A 19,854-nucleotide genomic window follows, 5' to 3' on the forward strand; every position below is an offset into this window, starting at 1 on the left:
CTGTGAGCTTCTCCCCCTCCCAAAGCACAGGCTGTCAGTCCAGTAACCCCACAGCAGTCCCAGGCTGAATCCCAAATCGCCCCCTACACACTCTCCCTACACTACCGAGTGTCACTCCAAAAGAAGTCACACTCGCACCTGTGGAGGGCACTTTAATTGAAGGGGGAGGGTATAAATACGATCGTCAGGAATGGGACACCCTGTCGCCTCACCGGAAAACGGAAGACATCATCACCATGGTAACACAAAGACGCCTACTGTGCTTGGCTGTAGCGCTGTGGCACAGGTTGCAGGCAATGATGTAGGGGCTACATTCTGCTTCAAATAATTTGAAGTCATCCCACATGTTTTCCAATCCTATTATCTGGCATTTCAAATCCAACAAATGAATGAATAAATGAATTCTGTCAGTTGTGTTCAAATTTTAAGGTGTCAGGGGGTGCACAATTAAATCAAACGTCAGCACAGAAGAAAATTTGTTTCTTTTGTTTTATCTTTTTTCACCACTCTTTTTGTGATGTTCTGTCAGTGTGAAAAAGGCGTGGGAGAAATAATGGACGCATGTGGAACTCACATCGATATGTTATTTCCTCCTCCATTTCGACGTTGCACTTCCTGAAAAAGTTGTTGAGAGTGAGCATCGATCCAGACTCGCTATTTAAGGGCTGAACAGTCCACTCCCCCTCCGCACTACGCGGTTTGGGACGGCCCTTAATATGGAGGACCCTCCGCGGGAACGCGCAAACGGAGGGGTAGTGTGTAGGGATAGGCTGAATCCCAAACCGCCCCCTACACACTACCCCTCCATTTGCGCGTTCCCGCGGAGGGTCCTCCATATTAAGGGCCATCCCAAACCACGTAGTGCTGAGGGAGAGTGGACCATAGATATATACAAACACTAGATGGCTCATGAGCGCTGTCAGCCTATGGGGAGCAACGTCGCCACATGGCGGCCATCTTGGGACAGGGCTGCTCGATCACTCATAACATTAAAGTCAATGGAGCATGGATTTTAAAATCACTGTAGATTGCTCAATTTTCAACCGATTTTACAACAGCTTGGTTTGTTATAAACGTCAGAGATGTACTTGTTTTACTGCTTACATAAGAATAATTAAAACCATTGAATTCATATAATAATGAACACAGATATCAGCTTTTTTCAGCATAAATGGATGTAAATGTAATTTTAATATTTAGCATTGCACTTTTTTATTACTATCAGCTTTCTAATGCACAGATAAAAACAAAGCTCAACCAAAATCAATGCACAACAAAAAGAGATGATGTCTTTTCTTTTCATGAACCTGGTGCCTACATTACCCACAATGCATTTCGGCTGCAGGCTAACTAATTCAGGCATAGATGTATACAAACAATAAGTCTAAGGTCTCAATCAAAGTCTCTTAACAAGCAAATAAATACAATCACAACCACAAAGAATGTCATTTCGCCTAAAGATTCGGTTCTCAATAAACGTTGGTCTCAGGAAAACCTAATAATTGAAAATCAGATTGTGAGTAACACCATCTTCAATGTGAGTAGCCAGGCAGAAAAGACACACAACTATGCCGCATTTTTCAAAACGAAAAGCTGCGGTTTCGGAATTGAGCCTGAATCATAGCCACGTTAATAAGGTTTGTAATAAACTAAACCGTTTGTAAATCAATCAAGAATTGAGCGAGTTATGAGTGTTAAAGTGAGGAAATCATCCACCTTACCATTGACTACAGTACAGTGCGCCAGAGAAGTCCCCTGTCCTAAGATGGCCGCCAAGTGACGACGCCGCCGACTCCGTCTCGAGACATCTAGCGTTTGTATATATCTATGGAGTGGACTGTTCAGCCCTTAAATAGCGAGTCTGCATCGATGCTCACTCTGGACAACTTTTTCAGGAAGTGCAACGTCGAAATGGAGGAGGAAACAAACATATCGATGTAAGTTCCACATGCGTCCTTTATTTCTCCCACGCCTTTTTCACACTGACAGAACATCACAAAGAGTGGTGTAAAAAGATAAATCAAAAGAAACAAATCTTCTTCTGTGCTGACGTTTGATTTAATTGTGCACCCCCTGACACCTTAAAATTTGAACACAACTGACAGAATTCATTCATTCATTTGTTGAATTTGAAATGCCAGATAATAGGATTGGAAAACATGTGTGAATAAAAGTGGGATGCTTTCGTCTTCTGGAAGCAGCAGCGATCCTTGTTAGTGGCAACCTGTGCCACAGCGCTACAGCCATGACAGTAGGCGTCTTTGTGTTACCATGGCGATGACGTCTTCCGTTTTCTGGTGAGGCGACAGGGCATCCCATTCCTGACGATCGTATTTATACCCTCCCCCTTGAATAATAGGTGCCCTCCACAGCTGCGAGTGTGACTTCTTTTGGAGTGACACTGGGTAGTGGAGGGGGAGAGTGTAGGGGCGGTTTGGGATTCAGCCATAGTGTGTAGGGGGCGGTTTGGGATTCAGCCCCAGTGTCTGATTAGAGGACACATCACTCCGCGGCCAGACGGCAGATGAATTGCGCATGCGCAAAGTCACTACAGATCCCATCCAGACTTACAGAGCGGGATATAAATGAAAATGTTTCTTCACTGTCATACTAAAATAAACCACAGCATTTAGCCTCTAATACAAAAACATATTTTGGGTGTTTTGTACTCACTTTTTGGTCTCTTCTACAACGTTATTCCTCTTTCCTACAACATTGATTACAATTACAAACTGGTAAATATGCAAATTAGGCGATGACGTCATTTGGCGACTTCTTTTTTAAAAATTTAACACAAAGAGGTTATACAGGGTGTTAACTGAAAATGATCATAGAGAATAACACAAAATGGAAACAACAGCATATTCATATTACATATTCATATTCATATTACATATAAATATTCATATTCACAACAACATATTCATATTACATTGTAAACACAAAAAGTCATATAAAGGGAGTATTACAACCATATGGGTAACAGATCATATTCGTCCAGATTGTGAGCAGAAGAAGATGAAATTAACTAATAATTAATAATATAAACAAATTTATATTAGATCAGGGAATTTTAAGTATTTAATAAAAAAAGTCTATTTTTATGGCTTTGTTGTTTGATGATGTTGTTATTGTATTAAAGTATTGTTTGAGTTCATTTTCAAAGTATTTTCCATTTGGTTTTTTTCTTTGCCCATTTCGTTTTGTGAATATGAAAGTTGCCCAGCATGATGATAGTCTGTAACAAAAGGGAAAGATCGTAAGGTATGGAGGGATTTTCAAACTGAAAGAGGATGTGGCTGTCCTGGAGGCCAATCCTGTGTCCGATTTTGTTATGGATTAAGTTTTGTATATGATTCCAGAGGGTTTTATTGTATGAGCATTGATAAAAGAGGTGGATGATGGTTTCTGGTTCTGTTTGGCAAAAGTGTGTTGTTGCCTCTGAAAACTTGTAGCCTGCCAGAAGTCTGTGGTATTCCTGTCAAAAGCATGGTTACTTACCTTGGGGTAAGAGTAAACAAACAATCCAATCGATCTGATCTGAACTTCAGCTCCATCATCAGTCAAGTAAAGAAAAGGTTTAACATGGGGTTAATGCGAGATTTGCCCATTTACGGTAGAGTTTTATTAGCTAAAGCTGAAGGAATATCAAGATCTGTATACATGTCTTTGTCCAAAGTTGTTTAAATCAATCCACTGGACTTTAAGAAAGTTTCTTGAAGATGTTCCACGTAAACATATGTAAAGAACTGGATAAAATGCTTTTTAATTTCATATGGAGAAACAAAGCCCATTATCTAAAAAAAAAGAGATTCTCTGTAACCAGAGGGTAAATGGAAGGTTGGACGTTTTAAGTTTTGAAACTATGAATAATATGTTCAAAATTAATTGGTTATGTTGCCTCATCAGAGAAAATGTTAAGATGTAGAATGCAATTCCAAATTATGTATTCAAAAAATTAGGAGGAATTCAGTTTTTAGTCAAATGTAATTATAAAATTGACAAAATACCAATTCAGTTATCAAACTTCCATAAGCAGGCATTGCTCTCCTGGGGGCTGATCTACAACTGCGGCTTCTCGCCAACCAGCTGCTACATATGGAACAACCAACATATACAGCACAGAAACAAAACAATATTTTACAAATCTTGGTTTGATCACGGCGTATTATGGGTCAATCAGTTAATCGATGAACAAAGACAAATATTACCTTACAACCAATTTATTAACAAATACCATCTCACAGTCTCACAAACAGAATACACTACAATTTCCAACACAATACCAATAGAAATTCTGCAGCTCCTGAAAGGTTCCCAATTCCACCCTCTTACTCAGAAAAACGATGCCAAATTATTCATCCATAACATAGACATAGACAACAACCAAAGTCCGCTCAAATAAATTTATCAGGAATCTCATTCAACCCTGAAATCAACCGGCAGCCAACTCTTACTGAGTTCACTGCATGGGGAAATAAATTCGAGAGGGCCATGGCTGGTTGGCGAGAAGCTGCTCATTCACAATAAGGTCAAAAAAATATCATACAAAATCTGTCACAATGTATATCCGGCAAAAAAAAAAAAAAAAAAACCTGGAGAGGTTTAAATTAAATATAGACTACAATCTGGGCTTCATTTTCTCAGTGCAGAAACCAGCGGGTGACGTCACTGTAGCTACGTCCATCTTTATATACAGTCTATGAATTGCACGTAAAAGTTAAATATTAACATCAGTGTTTTATTTTTTTTGTGTGTGTGTGTTCTACAAACACTCACACGGTGGCGGAGAAGACGTTAATACTGTAGGTCTTTCAAAGAAGAATATGGACACTATTTGTGCTGTAGACAGTCCGACAGGTGGCGCCAATTTACGTCAGAATTTGAACGTAGAAGAAGAAGACAGCAGCGGAAGAAGATGATCCAGTTTCGTTTCCAAGTGACCTATTTAGCTTCTCGTATTAGCATCAGTAAATAATCTTTACGTCCAACAATGGGATCGACCGCCCGTAATGTTGTTCGGAGTTCGCATCTTTTGGTGGCTGCTTTCTGATTTTTAACCGAAGGAAAAATCGATACAACGCAAATGAGCGTTGTTAGCTTAACGCGTAGCAAACTAGCCTAGCTGTTGTTAGAACTGACTGCCACTTTGATTTTGCTCGGCTGGGTGCGGTTAAAATGAGTCTTTAGCTGCGTTGTAAATTCATTTACGTTAGTCGGGCTAGCTGATTATCAACGGTACACATTTAGCTATCTTAGCTCAGCTGAGTTCACACTTGCAGCTCCTTTGGATGTTAACTGTGGTGAGTACAGTTCGTCTAGCTAGCTTTTTTTTTTAACTTTAGTATTATGATTCCACAACATCTGTGTTATCACCAAGTACCTAAATCTCAAGTCATCCCTCGGATTTATAGTTTTTTTTATGTGATTGTAGGTATTTGTGGTTCTTCCCATAATTTTAATAATAGCTATGGTTAGCTTTACATGGCTCCATGTGAAGACCCAGATAATCGATATTTTCTAATTTAGGGCGACTTATTGTATTGGATTAAAGAATGTTGGATGTTCTTAATCAGTGTTTTGCAGTTCAGAAAAAAACTTTCCGTTTATATGAGGATATCACTGCAGTGTGAGATCACAGAATGGAATGATTGTGGCTGAAGAATCTATTATTTCTGAAGTACTTCCTCAGTAGGTTAATGGATCTAATTATATATATTTAGATGATTACTAAAAGAGCATCTGAGATTCACTGAATTTCTAAGTTAGAATAATAGATGTTTCTGAGTTTTATTTCCCACCAGTCTTCACCAAACCAAAATCTTTCGAATGCCAACGGATATGTTGTTTTCAGAGCTATTTTGGAGGTTTGCTGTCAGTTGTAATTGGGAATTTTTGGGTACAAAAACAGAGATCTGACAAACTGTATAATTGCCCCAGGAATCAACTGTAGTATTTAGACTAATTAGAAACCATTTAGTAGGGAATGGCTATATGCTTATGTCTATCCATCATGATAACCTGTTCCATTTCGCAGTATACTGTGCACTCATGTCTTGCATTTTTAATCATTCATGCTGTGGAGCATTTGCAGATATATCTATTGTTAGATGTGCTTTTATATCTAACAATAGGAAAGTCGTTAGGATTCAGAATTAGCCTGTTTTAGTAGTGAAGGCAATTCCATGTGGTTAACCCTTATACTTTTCAGTTGAAATAGAATATCTAACACAGTGAAATTCAATCTGAACAATTTTAGACAAATTAGACCTTTCATAACACTTGGTGATGCTAGAATATTTCTGCATTCCATGATGTTATTACACATTTAACATTGCATAACAAAAAGTCGTTGCAAGTATTCGATAGAAAACCAATGTCATATCATATCTGTAATACTTTAGAGAACTACAGCATATTGAGCTTTGAGAATTGTAAAAATTTTTGATGTGCTTGTTTGATCTACAAGGTGTTACATGGACTTGCCCCACCCCCCATGTCTGACTTTCTCAAAAGAAGGACTCACAGGGATCTTAGGACCAGGACCTAATCTAGAGGGGACTGTGAGGTCCCACGCAGTGAGATATAAATTAGTATTGTGCTATAATCTGGCATATTTGTGCGCATTGCTGTATAAATAGGTGTTCATTAATGTGTACTGTCCCTACCAAATAAATAAATAAAAAGAAAACTCACATATTAGTATTAATACTAATTTGCTACTCCTACCTGCACTATAAACAAGAAATTATATTCTTCTCCATTACAGTCAGAAAGTGACTCTTCAGCTCCATGTCTGCTGAGGCTTCAGTTGGCAGTCATGCTGCCGACTCAGCTCAGTCCGCTGTTTCCCAGCCTGCCTGCCACAACACTGATGAGCACAGAAATCAAGGTCTGCTGGGCAGCAAGTATGTCAAGTTAAATGTCGGGGGGTCGCTGCATTACACAACCGTCCAGACATTAAGCAAGGAAGACAGTCTGCTGCGAAGCATATGCAATGGAGGAACAGATGCCACAATAGACTCAGAAGGTAAGTGAACATGTCTGTCTGGTGGTTTTATACTGTAGAAGATTAAACTTTTTAAACATTGCAATGCGGTCAGCAGGCAAGCTCATGTACTCAAACTGTAACTCAAAATATTGGCTTTAAAAATGTATTGTACAGAACAGGTGTATATTTTCTAGCTCTAAATGTTATACAGTGGGTACAGAAAGTATTCAGACCTCTTGAAATTTTTCACTCTCTGTGTCATTGCAGCCATTTGCCAAAATCAAAAAATTTCATTTTATTTCTCATTAATGTACACTCAGCACCCCATCTTGACAGAAAAAAACAGAAATGTAGAAGTTTTTGCAAATTTATTAAAAAAGAAAAACTGAAATATCACATGGTCAGAAGTATTCAGACCCTTTGCAGCGACATTCATATTTAACTCACATGCTGTCCATTTCTTCTGATCCTCCTGGAGATGGTTCTGCTTCTTTATTGGAGTCCAGCTGTGTTTAATTAAACTGATTGGACTAGATTAGGAAAGGCACACACTTGTCTGTATAAGACCTGACAGCTCACAGTGCATGTCAGAGCAAATGAGAACTAGAAAAGCAGTCAGAGAGTGCAGACCTCTGCCAAGGATAGAGAGGAAAACAGGAAACCCATGCAGTAAAGGATCACGAGCTGGAATCAAACCTGCGTCTCTGACACAGTTCTGTTTATTAATCACCTTCTTAACCAGTTGAGCTATCTGGACACCTTGCTCCAATTTGTTGGACGACATACTAACCTATGATGTTTTTGTCCTATTTCGGACCACATACTAAAACATAGTAAAAAATTCAAAGTGATCCAGAATCCAGGATCCTTTCCGGATTGCCACCAAAATTAAATCAGCTCTTCCTCTTACCATAGTCTACATACACTCAAAATTTCATGTGAATCTGCCCAGGCGTTTTGAGTTGTCTTGCTAACAGACAGAGAGACAGACAGACACACAAATGCCGGGTGTCACATAACCTCCTTGGCGGAGGTAATCATGAGGTGGAAGGAACTGCCCAAGGAGCTCAGAGACAGAATTGTGGCAAGGCACAGATCTGGCCAAGGTTACAAAAGAATTTCTGCAGCACTCAAGGTTCCTACGAGCACAGTGGCCTCCATAATCCTCAAATGGAAGAAGTTTGGGACGACCACAACTCTTCCTAGAACTGGCAGTCCAGCCAAACTGAGCAATGGTGGGAGAAGAGCCTTGGTGAGAGAGGTAAAAAAGAACCCAAAGATCACTGTGGCTGAGACCTCAGACTGGGCCAAAGGTTCACCTTTCAACAGGACAATGACCCTAAGCACACAGCTAAAATAACAAAGGAGTGGCTTCAGAACAACTCTGTGACCGTTCTTGACTGGCCCAGCCAGAGCCCTGACCTAAACCCAATTGAGCATCTCTGGAGAGACCTCAAAATGGCTGTCCACCAACGTTCACCATCCAACCTGACAGAACTGGAGAGGATCTGCAAGGAAGAATGGCAGAGGATCCCCAAATCCAGGTGTGAAAACTTATTGCGTCATTCCCAAGAAGACTCATGGCTGTACTAGCTGAAAAGGGTGCTTCTACACAATACTGAGCACAGGGTCTGAATACTTCTGACCATGTGATATTTCAGTTTTTCTTTTTTAATAAATTTGCAAAAATTTCTACATTTCTGTTTTTTTCTGTCAAGATGGGGTGCTGAGTGTACATTAATGAGAAATAAAATGAACTTTTTTGATTTTGGCAAATGGCTGCAATGACACAGAGAGTGAAAAATTTCAAGGGGTCTGAATACTTTCCGTACCCACTGTATGTTAAGCCTCCTACATTTTGTTGTAAACACCGTACAGATTTTTGTGGGCCTGCTTTTTGAGTTTTAACCGCCCAGTGGTTGTATTTGTGAGGGTCCTGAGAGTATCCTTAGATGACCATTCTGCCTTTTTAAATGGAAGAGATGAGGTGAATATTGATAAAAGCTGGGAGGCAAGCACAGCATCCACAGCACATCGTGCGGATGGAGGGCATACCACAAAACAATAACAAAGACTGTAGAAGAATGCGAATGACTGAAAAGAATTTTCTTGTCCTTCCAGGCTGGGTGGTTCTGGATAGGTGTGGCCGACATTTTGGGTTGGTTTTGAACTTCCTGCGAGATGGCTCAGTGCCACTTCCAGAAGATCACAGAGAACTAGATGAGGTTCTGAAAGAAGCCCAGTACTATCGGGTCCAGGGACTTGTTCAGCACTGCCTCAGTGCCATGCAGGTAAATGGATAACATTCATAATTTACATAGCTTTATATGTGCAGGAAAATAAAAACTAATTAACGGCATAGGTGGAAAATATAATGTGCTTATGTAAAGTGCATTGTTTTAAGGCGCTGTTGTCATAAAGTATTGTACATGCCATGGAAAGCACGTTTTTAAATTCCATTGTGGAATTTTTTAGTGGCCAACATCACAAACATACAGACCTTCAAATGCAATGACAGAAAATGTGATTTTATTTTTTTTTTGACAAATAAGCAAAATTCTAAATTGGTCTTGTTTTTGTTTTAGTAAATTGATGCTTGTGAAAGAAGTTAGCTGCAGATATATTTTAACATACTATCTTTACCTCCAGAAACAAAAGGATGTCTTTGAAAGTGTATGTCGCATCCCCATGATCACTTCAGCCAAAGAAGAACAGAGGATGATTGCTACTTGTAGAAAGGTAAATGAATTTTTATCTTAATCAAATGGGCCATTAACCAAAGTGTGTTAATTTGGCAGTTGTGACAAACCTCTACATGTCCCCTCCTTGTCTTTTGCCTTGTCTAATAGGAATTTGAAGTTGGTTCTCTTTGTATGTAACTATCTTTTAAGAGAAAATTTAGACTCAGTAGTTACTCACATTGATTCCTGTTTCTTGTCTCTACAGCCAGTAGTAAAGTTGCAGAACAACAGAGGTAACAACAAATACTCTTACACCAGGTAAAAAGGCTGACTCTGCATGTGTCTTATAGACAGTATGAAAAACTATTTGACAAGCTACTGCCTACCACAGCTGCCATAGCAGCTAGTAGTGTCACTCATGCTTTCTTTATTCTTTAGAAAGTCCTAATTATTCCACACAGTTTACGACTACTTGTTCGTTGTCTGTCATGTGACCAGCAACTCTGATGACAACCTGCTGAAGAACATTGAACTGTTCGACAAACTTGTCCTACGATTTAATGGCCGCGTCCTGTTTGTGAAAGACGTGCTTGGGGACGAGATCTGCTGTTGGTCTTTCTATGGTGAAGGCCGCAAGATCGCTGAAGTATGCTGCACTTCCATTGTCTATGCTACAGAGAAGAAGCAGACCAAAGTAAGCGTCATATGATATGCATCAAAGCAGTTGTTTAATATTTTGGGAAATGCACTTGTTATGTATACAGCCCATTCATTTAGCTGAGTATAAAAACTTGAAACAAGGGAAATGGCTAGCCTCGGTCTGCAGTAGAGAAAAGAAAATTCTTCTGCCATACCTAATTGTGGAGCTTTCTACCCTTAAGTGGCAGGGACTGTGTGATTGGATGAAAGGTGAAAGGGTGTTGGTGCTACCACTGATGTGGAAAGTGAAATTAACAAAAATGTGTCACTAAATTTACTTTTTTTTGTTTATTTATTTATTTATTTATTGGGGGGGGGGGGGGGGTCTTGATAAAATTCTAATAGTTCTGTGAATCTCTGGTATTAGTAATATAAGATGGATTAAATTTTATTAACCTGTTGAGCTGACCCAGCTGACTTGGGGCAAAGGCAGGGGACACTCTGGACAGGTCAGTCTATCACAGGCCTGCATATACAGACAAACAAGCACACCCACATTCACACCTATGGACAATTTAGAGTTGCCAATTAACCATAACATGTGGCAAGCCTTTTACAAAAGTAACTTATTAAAGTTCAGAATTTTGAACTTCAAACATCAAAAAAAAGTTTGAAAATGTTATTTCAGAGACAAATTTCAGGACACATTTCTTATAGTAAAATTTTCATCGAAGTTTAGCAACGCTTCCAGACTCTTCTATCATCGTCACTGTGCTTCCTTGGGCACTCAAGCTATAAAGAAAATGATTTTGAACTGAAGTAAACATTCCTGGAGGAACAGCAAGTGAATGCACTTCATTTACCTGCAAATATGTTTTTACTACCTGCTTTAATGGGTTTATTTTACAAAGGAGGAGCAAAAAGAACTTTTAGCTGTATTGTTTGTCCACAGCAAATACACGGTCAGTCACTCTCTATCAAACACCTGTGTTTTCAGGTTGAGTTTCCTGAAGCTCGAATATTTGAAGAAACCCTCAATATCCTCATCTATGAGAATGGCAGAGGATCTGGTCCAGGAAGCTTACACCTTTTAGACTCAAGAGGCTCAGGTTCATCACTGGGAGCTGGTCAGTCAGAGGAGGAGGGTGCCGTGGGAGGAGACAGACGAGTACGACGGATCCACGTCAGGAGGCATATAATGCACGATGAAAGAGGCCACGGTCAGCAAACTGTGTATAAGGACTAATGATGTGAAATCACGAGATTTGAAAGAGTGATTTCATGTATGTTCTTTTTTTGTTGAATGCTACAGAATGAAAGCGACATCTTTGATCAGAGCAATAGCTTGATATTTAGTTATTTGATGAAATGTCTTTCGACGTTGCGGAAATGTTGGGGTTGGTGACTGATGTGTAATTGAGCGTGGAGTTGTTTAGAGGAAAAGAAAATGCTTCTGTTTACAAGAAAACAAGTTGTATACATTTTGTAAATAGGAAATATGTAAAATTACCAGGGACTGAAAAACTGGCATAAACATTACTTTTCAGATGTTAACGAACTTCCCATAGCTTACTGAATGGGCCCTGTTGCCCATCTCCAAACCCATTGGTGGATTTTTTTTCTTAGGGCAGACAACGTACTGTTAATGTGAGTGTTAATAATATGCACTGGCAGCCTCCTCTGTGTTGGTAGGTAACACTGTCAGTTTATTCAGGTTGTGAAACATCTGTTGCCTTTTCTCAGTCATCAATGGAGGACAGTGATGTTGAGCCTAGTTGTGTTAACACTGGAATAAAACAGAATAGCCATTTTTAGTGAGGCTGTCTATGAATGAGGTTATTGAGCAGCTCCATTTTCTTTATTTAAATTATTGCAGCTGTTGCTTTGAGATTTTTTTTAAATTAATTTATGAACCTAATTTATTGTTGCATATTTAACTTTTGTATTGAAATGAAATCTCTGTGTTAACTAGTGCTCAGCTCGAGTTTTAATTTCTGGATCGATATAGTGCACTCTTTCGGCACAAATCAGATTTCGAATTTACTCTTGTACATTAATAAGTAGTGAACTTACATTTCAGTTTAATGTTTCAAGAGGAACCATGACCATTTCTTTTTTGTTGCATTCTATTCTGAGCCATGATCTTTCACATCTTTTGTCTTGTACCAAATTACAAAATTTTGCTCAAATTAATTGGCATACAGTGCTGATAAATGTAATAAATACTGGGTTGTGTTTTTATTTCCCTCAGGGAGAGGATAAGTATTTTCTTTCTAATATTCACATGTGTAAACCTAATCACTCTGATTGCTGGTGAAAACATTGAATGAGAGCAATATATGTCTTGGACCCTTTAGAAAATAAACTGGGAATTCTTCGAAATATGCACTAATAAAACTTCCGTCCAGTAGTGGTCATGAAAATGTTCTGAATAAATGACTTAAATGAAATCCAGCTTTTGCGTCTTGGTCTCATTTTCCCGTTTTGTTCCTAAAGCACAACAAAATAATTTATTCAGGCACATATATGTTACTTAACACAAGTTATCTTCACAAGCTTAAAAAAATATTTTATTCAGATGAAGGTGGCTGATGATAGCGATGTTTTCTTTACAGATGTACAGTGGTGGAAAAAAGTTTCCGACACCCCATGCATTTGTAAAATATTGGGTTAAGAATCACTCTTAGGTCTTCAAGTGCAGTTTAATAATAATAATTATTACTATTATTCAGAAACTACAGTATGTGGTCTGCAGGCTTTGCTCATTAAGGCTTCAGTAGTCAGTATTGTTAGGGGCGTGCCTGCTGTTACGCTATGATGCACCACGCGGGAATCCGCCGTCAAACAGAAACAGCGCAGAGTGAAATTATGGTGGTGTCAGGAGACAGCATACATCCGAAGGTTCGTGTGCGGTCAACTCCGCCAAGAGACAGACCTCAGGTACCGTTTTCAGAAGGTGTTTAATCGGAGCTTGTTTGTGTTTAGAACAAGAACAGAGGTCTGTGTTTGGCTGTGTGAGTTAGGAGGTAACTTTTGCTAACTTCATATGCAGCTGGACTGGAGGCAATTAGCTCCAAAAAACTCCCAACTTTAATATTCATAGCTAACTTGAACATTCACGTAATCTAAATGTTGCATATTTAATAGTTAAACTGCACCTTTAAAATCCCATTTACAACTCACTTTAACAATGTTTGTGTCGTTGTTTAAGCCAGCTGTTCAGACTAGATGGGCTAGCTTTGTCAACGATTAAACATTATTCCAGAAACTGCTGCCAAGAAGCGCCGCCATTAAAAAAGAAAAACATGTAATCAGTTTTAAATGACTACTGCTGGTGAGAAGTGATGTCGTTGTGTTGAAGAGTGCCAACATTTTGGTTTGGAAGCTGAATTTAAGAAGTTTAACAGGACACGTCATAATATCTTTCAAGCATTTTTGGTGTAGTTATTAATATCATCATCAATTTTCCTACTAGGACGACGACAGCAGTGGAAGTGAGTTGGAGACCAAGAACACCCAGAAAAAAAGAAAGAGAGAAAAGGAAAATGATGAGAAGAAAAGTGAGAAAGAAGTTGAATCAAGAGCAAAAAAATCCCGAATCAATCATTCAAGCTCATCATCAGGTAGGTTATGACTACCGTTTGAAATGTGTTTATTTGTCTGTATATGTAAAAATCAATAAGATATTCTACTTTGCTGTTGCTCAATTTAAAATTGGTTTTAGGTTTTCAGATTCAAAAAGACTCCACCACACTGTCTGATTCTTTAAAATATATTTATGCACAACATTTCTGTGCTAGACATTGCACAGAAATGCAAATTAATGGACAATTAGGCAGTGTGTCGGTGTCTTTTTGAACTTTTGGTGATTGGTGTCATCAAAAACCCACAGATTATTCCATCTGTTGTCATCATAAAACTAAGAAATTTAAAGAAATCATAATTTTTGACTAGCTGGAACTAAGAAGCATTTTTTCCCCCCTGTATCAGAATGAGCATTTGGGATTTGGCTCTGCATGACAGCACACATGATCAGTCAGATTACAGTAAAGACAATTCTTGCTGTATTTGACAGAAATCTATGCATTTTCTTGTTATTTCTGAATATTTCATAAAGAAAAATGTCTATTATTTTGAGCAAATCACAATTAACAAAACTGGTTTTAAAAGGAATTGCTTTTTGATTCTCAATTCTTACTATTTTGATGCTGGTGATTTTCCTTTGATGCAAGCTCAATCTCTTTGTAAACCATGTCATTTAAATTTTGTGTCTGTGGTTACTGACAGAATTGGAGGAGAAAGAGGACTGCAAAACGGGAAGTGAACAAAGTGATGATGAAGAGGAAAGTCAGTCTGGCGATGCAGAGCAAGAGGTGGACAAGTCACAGCCAAAGACAAATGGAAAACGTAAACGGCAGATAAACAGTGACGACTCTTCAGATGAAAAAGATACTAAATCAGGAAAAACAGGTGGTGACGGCCCGAAGGAAATGACGAAAAAGAAAGAAAACACTAAAAAGAATGGAAAGACAAAAAGCAGCAAGACAAGTGAAGGAAAGAATACCCCACAGAGTGATGAAGAGAATGAGACTGACTCGGACAGCAAGTCAGAAAGAAGTGACAAAATCGATGAAAGTGAGTCGTCTGATGACATTGACAAAAGTGACTATATAAATTTTGTACTTCCATATAACATGTATTTATTAATTCATAATCTTATTACTCTGCCAAGGAACACTTAAGAGTTATACAACGATTGGCGTTGGTTTATCTGACTGTTCATAACATTACTCAAAACACGGAAAAACGAATTTGGATGAAATTTTCAGGGAAGATCAGAAATGACACAAGGACCATGTGATTAGATTTTGACAGTGATGCGTCTTATAGTCTGGATCCACGGATTTGTTAAAGATTTCTCTTTTCATTTCACTGCGTCAATGTAACCATGACTACAAGTGAACACTACGTCAACTGCATACTGGCAATCACATGATTGTGAATTTACTACAAATCGACTGCTGCGGACTTTTCAGGACTACTTACATAATGTACACATGCATCATTGTTTGTGAGTACATCTATATTACACGGCCACATTCTATGTTGCCATAATTTCTGACAGTAACTAAAAAATATACTGCATTTTTGACAATGGCATATAGAGGAATGAACAGCCTTGGCGGAGTACTGCGCTCTCTGATTGCTTTTCTTGTTTAAACTTACAATTGATTATCTGACTTAATATGCCCTACTGTTGTGTCAAACAGAGGAAAAAGCCTCAGCGGAAAAGAAGAACAATGACACAGACTCCGATTCATCGTCCCGTCCTTCTTTGGATGATGAACGGGAGGAGGAGGAGAAGAAGAAGAGAAGATGAAGAAGAAAAAAACTGTGAATAAAGACAAGAACGCCAAAGATCAAAAGGTGAGTTTATGGTTGATGCTGTGAGTCTGAATCAGAATAATCAAGCTGTGTTAAGTCTTATTAAGTTATCTGATATTTGTAATGGTGATGTTGTTTTTACTTTGGTCATGGAATCTGAAATCAAGTTTAAATTGGCTTTAATTTAAATATGGTCACACCCGTAAAACCCATTTATGCACCAAATGATGCACTGGAGAGAAGTGAAACTGATTTGTTCAGTTTATAATCTTTAAAAGACTTAAAGGAGTTGATGGATTATTTGGAATCTCTACATATCCAGCTCTCTATCCTGTCTTTTAAACTGAAGATGTAGCTGAATTAATTTGATTTCCTTCAATACAATGAGCTGATTCAAGAGACAAAGTTGAAGAATTGTAGAAAAGCAAAAACAAGTTTTGAAATGCAAAAGCATGTGTATATTGGATAATTTCAGGGGCGAAATATTGAAAAAATAATGCCTGACATTGTCTGTGCCTTTATTCTGCAGATGGACGACAGAGCAGTTGTCAGGCTCAAACGTTACATTTCTCTCTGTGGTGTGTGGAGGAATTACAAGAAGCTCCTTGAAGGCTGCCGCTCCGTTCGCTCAATGGTGGCTGTTTTGAAGAAGGAGCTTGAAGATCTTGGCGTCCATGGTCAGTAGGGATATATTCACCTTTTCCTGTACCACACATTCTCACTTTTTTTTTTTTTTTAGAATTTTAAATTTCACATATGTCCATCATTGAGTGTGTCAAAATTCATTTTCTATTCAATTGTATTCAAGTGGTAAAGACTAGAATGAATATTTGCGATGTTCAGAAAACCAGTCTGCAGTATCTGTTCCAAAAGGTGAAAAAGTTATCAAAATGTACCTGCCATTTTGTCCTTGAATATGTGTTTATTTTGAAAACTGTTTCAGTTTTTTTTCACAACTCACAAACTGATTAACTCTGACCATGTGTTCAAGTAATAAGGTCATTCTTTCTTCATGCAGGTAAGCCATCTGTTAAGAAATGCAAAAAGGTTCGACAGAACAGAGAGGAAGCTCAAGAAATAGCTGACCTTGATATCAACAACATCATTACCACGCAGGGTAACTATTTCTTTTTTCTTGGGGTTTTGTAGTTTTGTGTAGTTTGCACAGTCACTGTGTTTTTCATGAATTAAAATATGTAAAAATGTTCAGAAGATTCAGAGAAGCGCTGCTGAATTGTTTCTAGGTGTGAAAGGGATGTCACATGAGAAAATCTTAGAAAAATTACTATTACCTAAAACAACAAACGACATTTTGTGTAATCATGAATCTGACTTGTGAAGAAACTTTGTGAAATTGATATTATTTTAAACAAGTACACCCATCAGTCATATCATTGTGACCACCTGCCTAGTACTGTGTTGGTCCCTCTTATGTGGTCAAAAATGCTCTGAACCATTGAGCCTGGACCAGAGGAACTCTGAGTGTCCTATGGGTGTCTGGCACCAGGATGTTGGCAGCGGATCCTTTGGGTACTCTAGGTTGTGCAGTGGGGCGTCTTTGAATAAAACCTTTTCCACTGCATCCTGTTGATGCGTGATCAGAATGGAGTCTAAGAAATTTGGAGGTCAGATGAACATCTTGGGCGATTGTCATGCTCCTCAACATGTTCCTGATGTTTTTGAATGTGGTGGGGTGTATTTTCCTGTGGGGCTATCTGGGACGTTTATTTGGATGTCTAAGTCTCATCAACATGGACGCCAAACTCCAAAGTTTTCCAGCAGAATACCCCAAAGTATCAATATGATCAATGTTATTCACTTCACCTGTCAGTGGCCATAATGTTGTGGCTGATCGGTTTATATTGTGGTATTGTTTGTTGTGATTATAGAGTCTTGCATGGAGGATGTATAGTCGAAACCATTTTAAAATAATTTCATAAAATTCGCTAGTACTACAAATAGTACAACTTGGAAAATTTTTATTTTTGTTGCTTGTTTATTGTGAATATCCATAACCTGTGCATGGTTTTAGTTGCAGTTTAAAGACTGTTCAATCATTAATAATAACTGCATGAATTTTGACATTTACTGGCTCTCACATGAGAAACTGGTCCAACATCCTTAACAAAGAATGTCTGAATGTAACTTTACTTGTATGTTTAAGACCTGGTTGTGTACGGAAGTGTGTAGTGCACTTATTGTAAATGTTATTGTTGCAACTACATCCATAATATTGAATTGATTTGTCCAGTAGGGTCATTCCGTGTGGTTCCACCAGATGGTGGTTGCCACACCATTTTCAAATTGGTCCTAAATTTGTATACCATTAGACAGTCACAAAAGTACTTTCTATGCAAAATTGTAGGCCTGTAGCTCAAATAGTTTGAGTTGTGGGGGTCTGAAATTTTCAGAATTTGGGCTATAGTAGTACTACTGTAATACTCATTACTGTAGTACTACAGTAATGAATATTACTGTAATGAGTATTATAGTAGTAGTACTGTAGTACTACTGTAATACTGTACTAACATTCAAGTTAGTACATGTAATTTGTATGTGTATGTTATAATTACATGTATGCATTGCAAATGGGTGTCAACATGTCATGATATCTACAGGTATGGCTCTAAACTAGACCTTGTGACACAAAAAGGGCATTACACTTTTTGAAGGTAGTCACCTTTAACAACTAACATTTCAAAAAGAACAAAACATACGCAATACTACTGTACATAACTCCCTGCAGAAGCAGCGTCAACACCCGGATGACGACGCCACTTCCCCTCTAGCCCTCGGACTCAGACACTCGTGTGACACATAGCTAGTTGCTCTACTGTCACGTAAATCCTTCTGTTCACCCAGCAGAGCTGCTACTGCCGCTTTACCTGTTTTTGTTGGACGGTGTGCGTCTGTGATAACATCATAAACCACACACCTACAAACTCAGATGTCATAATTAAGGTTCAAGACTGTCAATCTGTTTATTTGGACTGCATTTGGAGGAATAAATACCCATCATTCAGAAGCAGAGAAGTTGCTGTGTTTTCTCTGACCGGAAAATTAGGCCAGTGGTGCACAGCCAGACAACACTCACCCACACCGTCTATTACAACTACCATTGGAATGACTACTAATACTTGTATCCCAATTTAAAGTACTGAAAAGCAAAAAACGATTTTGACATCACCCATGCCATTTTGAGTAAGAATATCTCAGTAACTACCAATATAACCCTGCTGCTTTTTTTGTACAGTGATAGAAGACAGATGGAACTGTCTTGCAGAAAAATTTGGGGTCTCTGGTACCTGTCCCACACTGAGATTTTGCCACCAAAATTAGCCAATTAATAAAAATCTCGTCCAACTTTGGGAGCTCATATTTTCCAAACTGAGGTACCTGGAAAGCTCCAGTTTGCTAAGTTATCACACAAGTTTGTGTCGAATGGAACCCAGGGGTGTTAGAACACTTCTGTGCAGTATTTCTAGTACTTTTAAGGTCCCATACCCCACTCGCGAGTAGGTTTTTCTTAATTTTTTAGCATTTTTAGCAAGCCCCCATGGCCTGCAGAGTGTAGGGAAACACCTGGGGATGTTTGTGGGGCACTAGCTACATGCAGAGGCCTTGTTCACCAACTGACAGCTCTCTAGTATGTCTAGAGGCTGAGAATTAACCACTTAAAGATGCAAAAAACCCTGGTGAGGCTTTTTATAGCCCAAATTCTGAAAATTTCAGACCCCCACAACTCAAACTATTTGAGCTACAGGCCTACAATTTTGCATAGAAAGTACTTTTGTGACTATCTAATGGCATGCAAATTTAGGACTAATTTGAAGATGGTGCAGCAACACCCCCAAGGAATTTCTGGTCATTTCACCTGGAATGACCCAGTAGCATTTGTTATCATTTGAAATTAGCTCTAATATGGATACCTCTCTCTCAGGTCGACCTAAACGCAGACAACCCTGGCAACAACAGCAAGACCCTCCATCCTCGGTTTATCAGCGCTCTCTGAAATCCGGCTCTGATAGTGATCAGGAACAAAATACACACGGAAAAATAACAAAATGGGCAAACCTACGGGGAATTATCAGTGATGATGCGGACAGCAACTGACGAGCACAGTTCCTCTCGCAAGTATACAGAGACAACTCGAATATG

At 38.7% G+C, this 19,854-nt stretch overlaps 2 protein-coding genes across 3 annotated transcripts; both read left to right on the plus strand.

The window, feature by feature from the left end:
* The first annotated feature begins 1,804 nt into the window (after positions 1-1,804).
* On the plus strand, positions 1,805-12,765 carry kctd13 (potassium channel tetramerization domain containing 13). Of its 2 annotated transcripts, none has more exons than XM_051941317.1 (7): positions 1,805-1,937; positions 6,770-7,030; positions 9,113-9,282; positions 9,641-9,730; positions 9,938-9,990; positions 10,171-10,366; positions 11,309-12,765. In XM_051941317.1, the coding sequence occupies exons 2-7, from the start codon at positions 6,793-6,795 to the stop codon at positions 11,555-11,557; spliced, it is 996 nt and encodes a 331-aa protein (XP_051797277.1). In that variant the 5' UTR covers positions 1,805-1,937; positions 6,770-6,792; the 3' UTR covers positions 11,558-12,765. The 2 variants fall into 2 exon arrangements, with proteins under 2 accessions (XP_051797277.1, XP_022063195.1); XM_022207503.2 differs by lacking the exon at positions 1,805-1,937 and adding an exon at positions 4,878-5,303.
* An 85-nt stretch (positions 12,766-12,850) lies between these two features.
* On the plus strand, positions 12,851-16,363 carry hirip3 (HIRA interacting protein 3). The gene is made up of 5 exons (XM_022207499.2): positions 12,851-13,251; positions 13,787-13,934; positions 14,599-14,946; positions 15,582-15,738; positions 16,226-16,363. The coding sequence occupies exons 1-4, from the start codon at positions 13,126-13,128 to the stop codon at positions 15,689-15,691; spliced, it is 732 nt and encodes a 243-aa protein (XP_022063191.2). The 5' UTR covers positions 12,851-13,125; the 3' UTR covers positions 15,692-15,738; positions 16,226-16,363.
* The last annotated feature ends 3,491 nt before the right edge of the window (positions 16,364-19,854 follow it).

The sequence above is a fragment of the Acanthochromis polyacanthus genome, chromosome 21, assembly GCF_021347895.1.
Source record: "Acanthochromis polyacanthus isolate Apoly-LR-REF ecotype Palm Island chromosome 21, KAUST_Apoly_ChrSc, whole genome shotgun sequence".
Taxonomy (NCBI): domain Eukaryota; kingdom Metazoa; phylum Chordata; class Actinopteri; family Pomacentridae; genus Acanthochromis; species Acanthochromis polyacanthus.

Excerpts from the sequence above, each read along its gene's own strand:
- kctd13 (XM_051941317.1), top strand. The coding sequence starts at position 6,793 with ATGTCTGCTGAGGCTTCAGTTGGCAGTCATGCTGCCGACTCAGCTCAG. Across the intron at positions 9,991-10,170 it reads AACAAATACTCTTACACCAG|CAACTCTGATGACAACCTGC; the intron begins GTAAAAAGGCTG and ends TCATGTGACCAG. Across the intron at positions 10,367-11,308 it reads CAGAGAAGAAGCAGACCAAA|GTTGAGTTTCCTGAAGCTCG; the intron begins GTAAGCGTCATA and ends CTGTGTTTTCAG.
- hirip3 (XM_022207499.2), top strand. The coding sequence starts at position 13,126 with ATGATGCACCACGCGGGAATCCGCCGTCAAACAGAAACAGCGCAGAGT. Across the intron at positions 13,252-13,786 it reads CGCCAAGAGACAGACCTCAG|GACGACGACAGCAGTGGAAG; the intron begins GTACCGTTTTCA and ends TTTTCCTACTAG. Across the intron at positions 13,935-14,598 it reads TCATTCAAGCTCATCATCAG|AATTGGAGGAGAAAGAGGAC; the intron begins GTAGGTTATGAC and ends GGTTACTGACAG.